The 12,518-nt window shown below is 32.3% G+C and overlaps 1 protein-coding gene across 1 annotated transcript in view; it reads left to right on the forward strand.

The window, feature by feature from the left end:
* trh (PAS domain-containing protein trachealess) overlaps window positions 1–12,518 on the forward strand; it is a 637,328-nt gene that overhangs the window by 146,600 nt on the left and 478,210 nt on the right. Inside the window, exon 3 of the mRNA XM_085957070.1 lies at window positions 10,440–10,487. Coding sequence (XP_085813196.1) covers window positions 10,440–10,487 — 48 coding nt within the window. The remainder of the gene's footprint in view (window positions 1–10,439; window positions 10,488–12,518) is intronic.

Raw genomic sequence — 12,518 nt, forward strand, 5'->3', positions numbered from 1 at the left:
ACTGACAATAACTTGTCACTTGACGCATATTAGCTGCGTCTCCGCGTATCATTACGGATTCGTCATACTTCGGCAGTTGACAAAAGTTCGAACGTAACAAAACAGGTGTGTTAGTGCTGACAATACCGCCTCACCTGAGGACCATTATCAGGCTTTGTGTATGGAAAGGTCGCCGACCCCACGCGTGTATCATTCAAAGAGCGGTCAGCTCTGAGGTACGGACCTCTTTCGAGTCCTTTGTCGCAGCCACCAGAGGTCCGGGGCAATTCAAGAAACACTACTACTGTCTGACAATGGCGGGAACAGTACGGACTCATAACCTCCTAATTTAATACAACTTATCTATTCATGTGTTACGTTCACACTGTACATTGTACAGTGGCGAAGGGTAGAGGTAGGCTGTTAAAATCCTATATAAATATTGCACACTAAACTTTGACAGTCAAACGTATTTGTTTTCATTGACCTAAGACTATAGTGTATATATAATGGTGTTTGTTAGTTTTTTTTAAAAATTTTATTAAACCCTGTCTGAAACAATCCATATTAGATAATACTCAAAAAATGTTCATTTATCTATAAAATATAAAAATATGCCATTAAACCATACATAATTTTAGATATTTCATATATAGAACAATATTTTTATCGATTATGGTTTGGTTTAGGCAGGACATAATGAATTTAAAAAAAACTAACCAACACCATCTGTAATATGTATTTTTATTTCAACGAAAAAACAAATATTAAGTAAAACTGAAAAAGTTTGCACTATTTTTGTTGGATCGCCCATAGAATACCTAAACAATTATGGTTTAGAACCAACACTATCTGCAAGTTGTACTCTTTCCGACCATGTCCGATCCTAATAGGATCATCATATGGGCCTCCACAAAGTAGATGTTTGTATTAACAGATTTTGTTTTTACAATAAATTGATGTCAGCCACTTGCGGCCACCGTGGGCACCGTTGTACTCTTAGTACAATAAAAACAAATAAGTATGACTGACGTTTAGTGTGCACTATTTATGTCGAATCTTAACAGCCTATCACAACCCTTCGTCATTGACATTGTCGTTTCGTATGCGATTAGAAATAATAATTTATTTATTAATCGACCATTACAGAGGAATAAACAACATAGGTACCATTTCAGCTAGACAGCCTGATAGTTCGGAGTGTCATAAGCACTGTAATGACATCGAAGCGTGGTACGGTACATATAAAAAAAGATCTCAAATTATAGACATTAAAATTTTTTTAGAATATTTTTTTCTTCTTTTTGTGCCATTCTCCAGTCGACCACCTTCGGGGCGATTTTAGCTTTGTCATCTGCTACACGGAACAGTTCAGTGGAGTTGGACACGTACCAATCACGCTTACCGTTGATCTTTCCTTGGAAAACAAGTTGGGGGATGCTGTATTTTTGTCCTGTCATAGTGTGGCCAAGGTACTATAGTTTTCTGGTTTTAATACACTCTTTACAGATCTTCTCGGTCCTTCCCATTCGACTGAGTCCAAGGAATTTTGAGGATGCGTCTATACAGCCACATTTCGAAAGCTTCAACTCTCTGTGACATCTCTTGTTTTAGCGTCTATACTTCCATACCATGGGAAAAGAATTGAAAGAATATAACAACGTACCATACACAGTTTCAGACCTAGGTTAAGGTCTCGATTACTAAAGAGGCGTTTCATTTTGAGAAAGGCAATCCTTGCGACCCCAATTCTAGTTTTTATTTTCTGAGCCTGGTCCCGTTTCTCATTGACCCATGTTCTTAAATATTTATAATGGCTCACAAGCTCAATAATTGGGTTGCTATTAATGACAATACAATGGTATCTGGCATCGCTATTTTGGATACTAATAATAATTTTGTTTTCATGAGGTTCATTTTTTTTAATTAAATAACAATAAACCTATGAATTATTAAAAGAATCTCTCAAATATATTTAGAGAACTTATTAAACTACATTTTATAATAAAAAATACTGAATTTAAAGCCTTCAAAGAATGCACATTGTGACAGTTTTTTTAATTGGAAATAATATATTTTAGAATTCTAAAAAAAAAAAAAAAATTTATTGATCAATATAAAATTATTTTTTTGTAATATTTTGTTAGATGTTGCTAGTATCGCTATATTCTCTTTTAAATGACAATCATTGTATTTTACCAATCAAAGAAACTATTTAAAACTGTTTTTATTCCAAGAATACTTTGTATAAAGTTACGTAGTTCTACCGACTCTGTCGCAAAGCATTATTTATCAACAAATAAAATAAAACATTTTTTGCTTTCACTGATAAGTTTCCATTTATCTCGGGAGCTTACCGTTGATGATGGCCAGTTAGCCCCCTGTGGGGTGTACAATCAGTTTCTCCATTTTTATTGATGACAAATCGAATATTTACGATTTACGATACGGTTTAAGAATCACTGATCGATCGGATCATTTGTTTAAAAACTGTGGAATATAAAATATAAAGATATAGGTATAATAATAATTTTGTTTTTAACTCCAGAAAGTCATGTGAAAAATAATGATGATGGTCATACGGTCTATCTTTTTTTTAAGCACACACGTAATAATTATTTTGATAAGATTGCGTATTAGTGAACTGTATATAACGGGCGTGTAATTGCGACTATGGGGAAATTGGGGTAGATTAAATGTAAGATGATGATGACCAGCTATGATCTGGTACTGATCTTGCTTCACAGGGGATCAGCGCATCTATTCTATACACAAGACTGCTATCAGCCACTATCAGCGGCTATCGAGTGTAGTTTATCATATTTATGTATTGAAGTATTATCATTGTTACAGTAAGTTAGTTGTAATTATTACAATAAGTACTAAATTTTAACAGCACCTCTATTGGATGTGTTCACTTTTAGAGTGAGACAGTTTTGACAGTATAGACGACTAACTTACTGTAACAATTATAATATCTCAATACATAGATATGATAAACTACCCTCCATAGCCACTGAAAGCGGCCAATAGCAGTTTTGTGTATAGAATAAATGAGCAGGATCCCGTATTAGAGGTCATAACTTGTCTTTGTTTTGTGTGACACTTAATGAGGTGTTGCTTAGTTAACGATCTGTTTAATACTCTCTGATTTGTATTGATCTCTTCTGTGTGCCCAAGATAGTTGAGAAGGTTTACAGGACAATATTTAGCTAAATAAACTCGTTTGTAGTTTGTTTGTATATTCATGTATATAGGAAATATGATATCCAAAAATAAGATTGTGCATTGATTGACACAAAAAGTCTTAGAACATTTTTTTTCAACTGGGAGTTGAGAAAACGTAGTTAACTATCAAATATGATTTTGAAATTTAATCGATTGCTTGTACCTTTAAAATAATATTCATAATTTGTTGTGAGAAAAAAACTACGTAAAATCTGTCATTATTTCTTTGTCTAAAATTATCGTAATTTTTATCATAATATGCATAATACCTATATAATGTGACGTAAAACGTTTAAAAAATATTTTTTTTTATTGACATTGCTAACATTGTTAAATTATTACATATTTTGATATTATAAACATTTTTATTTTATGTAATTACAAGAAATGAAAATATAAATAATATTAAATTTTACAGGTTTTTTATATTGATGTTATTGATTATATTGATGTTACACAGTCATAATATTGTTGGAATGAATAAGAAAATGTATTCTGTCTCTATTTATACGTATATTATTTAAGCAAAGGCAAACGGCCTATCTGAATAGTCTTGCTAATGGTGTTACAACCGAAATAGCTATCGATAATACCTTTTTTTTTAAACTGTAGAATTTAATATTATTTATACTTTCATTTCTTGTAAAATGAAATTCTATCAAATAAATGCTAACTCAATTAATTAATTGAAGTAATTATTTATTACATATAATGATGTTATCAAAAAGGTTGAATATCGATGAAATAATATATTAACGCGCGTGAAAATTTTAAACTCTTCAATGCATTAGGTTGCGTTCTTTAGATCAGTAACGGCCGTTTACCAAAACGATCTTTATCCACGCTCCAAACTGTTTAAATTTTCCGCCGTCAAAGCAACACTATTATTTGAAAACAGGTAACTAACTACCTACCTGCTTACGTACACTAACACCTAGGACGGTCAACAGTTCCTGGTATATCTGTATCAGCTGATACTTTCCGGCATCCGCTACGCTTTAAGTATTTTAATAAAATGTTTATAAATTAAATTTAATTATTCATAATGCATATAAATTCTTATGGATTTAAGTTTTGTACTATTCAATTATAGTTGTTTTTTCAACCCGTGCACATGCACACTGACCAATACACAGTGGCGAAGGGTGGAGATAGGCCGTTAAGATCCGCCATAAATAGCGCACACTAAACGTTGTCATTCATACTTATTTGTGTTCACCGAAATAAGACTACAATAATTAACAGAGTTGGTTAGTTTTTTAAATTCAATTAAACTCTGCGATAACCAAGCCATAATAGAAAATAGCCAAAAAATACTCGTATATCTATAAAATATCTAAAATTATGGAATTAAATCATACATAACTTTGGATATTTTATATAAAGAATAATGTTATAGTTTGGTCTAGGCAGGGCTTATGAATTTAAAAAAATGAACCATCGATATGTCTAATATGTATTCTTAATCCAACGAATACAAATAAGTATGGATGAAAAAGTGTGCACAATTTTGTCGTATCGCCCGAAATATACCAAAACTATTATTATTTGACTTAGGCTGGGTTTAACAAGTTATCAAAAGTTAACTGACACCATCTATAAATTGTAGTCTTAGTTCAATAAAAAACAAATACGGATGAATAACAAAGTTTAATACAGTATAACCCCTATTTTACGTTTTTTAAGGGACTGAAAAAAACCTAATTGGAGGGAAAATGTAAAAGGGGAGTATTGAAAAAAAAGAACATTTAAATTTAATGTTTCTAAAAAAATAACGTTTTATTAAAAAAACATCATTCAATTTAAGTTTTTATTCAAAAAAAAATATTTTTTATCAAAAAAATTATGTATATTAGTTTCTTGCATTTTTGTTTTTTGTTATGTAATTCTCTTTTAAGACTATATAAACATATAAAAGTGTCATCTTGAATATCAGCAAAGCTTGTAAAGTAGGTTTTTAAACCCTCGATGAACCTCATTGCTTCTTCTTTTGTTGGAATATCAACCTCTTCTTCATCAGACAGTTCTTTAGCAGACAAGTCTGCTGGTGTTAAATGACTGTCAACAATCTCCAAACACCTTACGCCGTTCGAATGTCACGACCCAATCATTGTCAAGCGCGCGTAACTCGCATATTTTGAATATTTCCGACGTAAATCACGGGAAAGAAAAACGTAAATGCGGGTATTAAATGTACTGAAATACATTGGGACTGAAAAAATTACACGCAATTGCCAGGAAAACGTGAATTCCGGCCACGTAAAACCGAGGTTATACTGTATGTACTTGTTATGGGGGATCCTAACAGCCTACCTCCACCCTTCGCTACTGCCAATACATATACATTTACATGTCTACTGACAATAAATAACAATTAGAAGTTAATCCTCGCTTATACATCAATAAAATGGAATAAAAGAAATAAAAAAACCTTATTTGATTCGATGCTTAAAATCACTTGTAAACTTGCCATAATGCGAAAAATTTATATGTCAATATTAATTATGATCCATTGATGACGTATCATTATCAGCTACGTTCCATATTGCAGAAACATTATGGTATGTATTTCATAACTATTCGAATGTCGATTTCAATCGGATCATTACAATGTAAAAGATGGACAGAACGAGATAAAAATAATTTGTCTGACGTGTAAAAATCGTGATCATATTTCTCACCACCTAATGATGATAATAATATTGTTTCCAGGCGTTACTAACAAACAACCGGCAATTTTGTTAAACACAGAGGCGAATCTCAAAAAAACTGCATAAAAAATATGTTAGCTATTCTATATTCTATCTCGAAATTAGTTAATACGGAAACCATGTTGTGAACCGTGTCCGGAAATTCGTACGTATGCAGTTCGCCATATCACACTTTACCGTGAAATGTTGTATCGGAAATTTATGGTCGGTGTTTACAGGAAGCTAGTGGCAAATAATTTTTTAAAATAGCCGATATAGTGAATTATTTGTTAGGTTAGGTTACGATCTATTAAAATTAGAGCATTATTGTCTGCATTGTTACATGAACAACGCGCTTAGACTATAGATACATCTAGACGCCACCCATTGCATTGCTAAATGAAGCTGCGTGCCGTGCGTTTGGTTTGTGGCGAGCGAACGCATTCGTATTCAAATGTTCGAGACCATAGACCATTTCGCTAGTGCTCGCCCAAAGTGCTCGCACTAGACGCTCAGAATTAAAATATATTTTTCTATTTTTTTTTACGTAATATAGTATTTTTAAGCGGTCAAAATGCAACCATTAGGTAAAAATATCCATAATTTAAGTTATTTTAAAGAAACACGGTTTCTTGATATTAAAATATATAATAATATACAAATAAATTATCACGAACATGTATCAACTTACCTATGAAACGTAATACCATATTCTTGCTTATCAGTACGGCTACCACATTTTAATACAACACACAGAACCATCTTTTCTATTTAATTAACTACCTAAAAATGTTTACCACTGACTTTATGTTTAACACAAAAAATAGCAATTTTCGCAACACGGTTATCGACGCTTAGTTAAGCAATAAGGTAAGATTCGGCGGCTACACCATAGCAAACCATCTCCCACATTTGTAAACCTTTTATCTTACTCTAGCGCGTGTTGCAGAAATTATAAGGGTGCCGAATACTTTCTCACTCGTACTTATGCATCGTTTTTGTTCAGTCCTTGACAACGCGTAATTTTTTCATCTCGGTGTTATAGAGATGACCGTATAGAATACGGTCATCAACCGTTGTGAACTTATCGTTTTTCTTATATTTTTCGCTTGTTCTATTCAACATTTAGAAGGATCAAAAGAAAACAGTGATTGTATAACTCCATAAATATATAATTTACAAAGTAGGTACATTTAAAAAATGGTCATAATTATGTGCTAATGGATGGCTCGCACATATCTGCGTCCATACCACTATAGCCCGCTGTGTTCCCTGGTATCATCATTAATCACTTCTTCGCAGTTTTTCTCCAGCCTCTTCACCGAAATTGCTTATACTCGTCTTTCGTTACAAAATTCAATCACAAACAATTTTAAATCTGTCAACGCTTTTTCGACCAGAGAATTTCTCTTCAAGAGCCTGTTTGTTTGGTCGAACTGAATCTATTTGCTCGACATCCTCAGTTGTCACTTTTTTATGACCTATAATATTGGTTTAGCCAAATTTTCTATTTATTTCATGGTTTTGATAAACCAACCGCTTTCACTGCCCCAAATATTGTTCTTATTTTTTTCATTCAAAATTATATCTGTAAGCCGTTATAAAGTAGATCAACACAATTCATTCCCATTAAACTGTTATAGTATAATTTTAAATAGGTACTATCTTAAAGAAATATAACTTCTTTAAAGATGTATCCATACATGCACCTCATAAGCGCGGCAAACTGCGGTAACTTGCGATATTCACTGTAAATTACCGCCATTTCCGAAAGATCTGCGTGTGTCCATTCTAACGAGTGTAAGTCTTGGCCCATACATGCACCGCAAATTGCCACATAACATTCTTGTTTAATGTGGATCAACGCAACTCACTTCCGTCAGACTTTTGTAGCATACCTACTACTTAAAGAAATATAACTGCGTATCCGCACAACTACCGCAACCTACCTACCTAATAAGCGCAGCAAATTGCGGTAACCCTACGATATCCACTGCAAATTAATTATTGCCATTTCCCTTAGATGCGCGTATATGCATCCTTATGGGTATAGGTATTCATCAGTCACTATCTTACTCTTCACTTACGGTTCACACATATACCGCAAGTTGCCATATAAACATGGCCGGTTGCGGCAGACTGCGGTAACTTACGGTTACTGTTATTTTGATTGAAGTTTGTGGTATATGGAAAGTTCTGGTGCATGTGCGGCACGGCCGAATAACCATAATTACGCCATAAAAAGTTCAGATTATTAATGTTTTTTTGGATATTTCAAATAGTAAAGTATTCAAACTGCATTCATATTATAGTAATTATATTTTTTAGCAGTGACATTTAATTTTCAATGCGTTTGTATTAAATGAAATAGAATATAAAATATTCATATTTTCAATGCGGTCCTGTAAACAGTAATTGACAGCTAATTTCAATTCGGATTGCAGGAGTTATAATAATTATTGATGTGATTCCGAAGAATCACGGTATCGACAGTAAGTAGATACCTACCTATATAATTTGTGTACATCAAACCTTATGGCTTTTTTCTATTAAAAGCAAATCGGCACCTCCTACATTATTTGCCAACATACATATAGCACGAAAATTTTAATTGTTCTGAAATTTGTATACTTCTAAATATTCCTAATGCAACTTATCCTTCTCCTTCTTCTTCCACGGTGCTAAATCCCGGGGTGGGATTTGGCCTCCTCCACAACCGCTCTCCACTCACTCCGGTCTCTCGCCACACTTCTCCAGTTACCGGGTCTTCCTATATGAAGCCAGCCCACTTCTACGGCGTTAGCCCATCTCATCTCCTTCTTGGACGGCCTCTGGGTCTCTTCCGTTGGAGTAGCCACTTCGTCATGATCCTTGGCGCTCTAACTTCAGGCATTCTCTCCACATGTCCCGCTCATCATAGTCTTCTGGACTTACAGTATCTTATGATTGTTTGCTGTTCAATCAGCTCTTCCAACTCGTAGTTAATTTTTATTCTGTAGTTCCCATTTTCCAACGTGGGTCCAAAGATTTTGCGGAGTATTTTGCGCTCGAAGACAGCTAATTTGTTTTCCTCGTTTTGAGTTAAGCACCAAGTCTCACAGCCATAAGTGACCACTGGCCTTATAATTGTTTTATAAATTAGAAGTTTACTTCTTCGGCCTAGAATTTTCGACACCACCAGTCGCTTGCAGGCATGCCAGTATTTATTCCCGGAGATAAGGCGGATTTTCATCTCCTCTGCTGTCTTATTTTGGGTATTTAGGCTGGATCCGAGATACATGAACTTGTCCACTCCTTCATATGCATGCTGTCCTATGTCTATATTAATGCAACTTATCCACTGATATATTATCAATCAATCAATTTATCAAATAAATTCAATATAAATATTTAAAAAAACTAAATAGTATAACATTCATTACGTCGATTGGGATGTAGGATACTGATTGCGTCCATATAATATTATAATACATATATTAATAAACGTATCGTTATTTGTGATACATACATACCACCCAGGTTTCAATAAAAAACCTTAAAAACTGACAAAGTTGTTATAAATTTAAGTTAACTTATTTTTTTTAGAATCTAAATAAAATAAATAATTCATGATCACTAGGATTATAATCTTCTTAGTCCCGTACATACGTTACCTTAATATAATTTTGAAGAACTCAATTAATTCAATGATTCAGTAGGTCTAACATAATATTTTAAAGTTTACCAAGGAACTTAAGTGTGATACCTATCGGTGAAAATGTACACAATGGCGGGTCCTAGCTTTCCCAGTCAACTCCACTTTGGTCCACCCGGAGCAGCCTTCACACCGATCACATTGCATCCGGCTGGTTTTAACAACAACGATTACTGGATGTGAGATAATATATTATTATACTTTTGTAGAAATACCCTTTCATTTTTATAGCAATACCATTATATTTTTGTAGAAATAACATTATCTAGTTAATTATTTTATCAACTTTATTTAACTAAGTCATGTATGCTTCTAGTATTATTGTACGTAATATAACTTTGAATATTTACTTCTTATATATAATATAACAATCATTATGTATTAAAACTTGTTATTAAATAAACGCCATAAACTTAAGTAGTATAAACAATTTTTTAAATCGAACAAAATAATGAAAAATAGAGACCTACCCATTGTACCTACTTTAATCAATAATATTGTTTTGTAGTTTTTGATAATACATAATAATATGTGGGTAAAATAATTAAAAATAATTAATAAAAATAATAATAAGAGTATTTTTTTATCAACTATATCGTAGTTCGTTGTGTCTTTATCAGATTTTTTTTATTGTTGATTAATTAATCATTTAAATCATGAAAAAATAATAAAATTAATTATTTCGTGGTTTGTAAGGATAATAATATATTAGATTAGTTTTCCTTTTATTGAAAGAGCAAAATATTTTTATTATTATACAATTATTGTTTCAAAATAATAATGCTTCCTGTAATTTATTTTATATTTTAATAAAAATAAGTAACTAGATTTCTTCTCGATTGTTTCAGGAAGCCTTCAGTTGACGAGGTCGGAAATCCTACGTCAGTTAATGCGCGGTGAGTCATAATTTTTTTTATATCTAAAATTTTTATTAACTATATAGGTATTTCAATAAATTCGTAAATATTAATATTATTTTTCTGTCGTTATTCTTAATATTTGAAAAAAAAATAGTTGAAAGTACTCGTATTTAAAGAATTTTAAAGGTATACAATAATACTACTTTGGAGCCATTTTTCTCACTAGGTACCGAGGGTTATAACCTTTACTTTATTGCCTTAGAATCTTCGGTAATTCTCGGCGATTTTTTTCTGCACTTCGCAGCTCAGTTGACTATTGGTAGATAGACATATTTATGGCGTCCTTCACCTAATTACTCTGGTGAGATGGTATCCTTGCTATATTATTATACAACATACCATTGGCGTAGGGTGGAGGTAGGCAGTTAAAAATCCGACATAAGTATTGCTCACTAAACGTTGTCAGTTAAAAGTATTTTTGTTTTCATTGAACTAAGACTACAACTTATAGGTAGGTACATAATATTTGTTAGTTTTTTAAAATTCGATTAAACCCTGCCTATTCAATCCATTGTAGATAATAGTCAAAAAATATTCGTTTATCTGTAAAATATCTAAAATTAAGCCATTGAATCAAACATAATTTTAGATATTTAATAGATAGAAGAATATTTTTTATTGATTACGGTTTCCTTTAGGCAGGGCTTGAAAAATTTTAAAAAACTAACACCATCTGTAATATATAATTTTAATTAAACTAAAATAAATAAGTGTGTCTGAAAAAGTGTGCACTATTTTTTCAGATCGCCCATGGCATATCAAAACTATTATGGTTCGGTTTAGGCATGGTTTAATTAATTTTAAAAACTACCCAGCACCATTTGCAAATTGTATTCTTAGTTCAATGAAATAAATAAATATTAATGACGAAGTTTAGTGTTCACTATTTATGTCGAATTTTAACAGCCTATCTCCACCCTTCGCTACTGCAATATACGTATATTAATTGGTATACAATATGTTATGTTAAATATTATATGAATATACATAACTGCAGAGAGTTGTAATACGTATAAAATAATAGAAATGGTATGTTAAAAATATGATCACGGTTCTCAATATTTCATGGAATGATTGTTGAAATTATGCAAAAATCACAAAATCTATTTCGGTGGTTATCAAAATATGAGTGCAAAAATAAAAATTATTGTAAAAAAAATTAGAGTGAACAAGAAAAGCCTAAATAGTACCCCTAGGGCCTAGATTGAGGTTGTCGTTGACCCAAACATACCACTAGTCATATTATAATATATACTCAATAGTAAATATCCTTATTTATAAAAGAATACAAGATTAAAAAGTATTTGCATTAATTTTTTAGTTGACATTTAAAAAAGGAATAATGGTATGTCTTTTTGTTAAGGTGTTTCACAGGGACACATACTATTTTCACACAAAGATTTTTCACACTTTTTTCTATCGCGAACCATCAAAAGGTCGTAGAAACAGGCGACCTGCTGCGAATAAAGTTCGATTTTATTTTATAGCCTCCTGGTAGATTCGACGGGAAAGGTGAATTGGAAAAAGGGGATAAACGTAAAGCAAAATAAAAGTGCAGGTATTAGGCGCTCAGAAGGGCAACGCGGTCGGTTAGATCTCTCAGCTAATATGATTAGGGATGATTTTCGGCCAATATTTATATTTAGGGTTGTAAGAAGACGTCTCGCAATATTGCCGCAAGGGTGGAAACTGTTAGCATATTGGTGCAAACTGAACATTTATTTTATGTATAGTATTCTAGCTAGCAATGAGTAACGCAGAAAATAATTGGAAATACTCGTATAATGATAGTTTTTACTGTAAGATACAATTTAATGACATCAACAACTATGAGTAAAAACGGTAATTTATAAAATCGAATTGCTATTGCAATTTTTTTATTATTGATTGACTTCCATCGAGGCCTTTTGATCTTCCAAGCAAGTCTTCGTAGCCAAGGATCAGGTCACCACTTTTCGGTATTTAGTTACAAGCAACATCTGGGTCAGTGGAAAATTAATGTCACTC

Source organism: Rhyacophila brunnea, unplaced genomic scaffold (assembly GCF_057557595.1).
Source record: "Rhyacophila brunnea isolate RB1 unplaced genomic scaffold, BYU_Rbru_1.0 scaffold_6, whole genome shotgun sequence".
Lineage (NCBI taxonomy): Eukaryota > Metazoa > Arthropoda > Insecta > Trichoptera > Rhyacophilidae > Rhyacophila > Rhyacophila brunnea.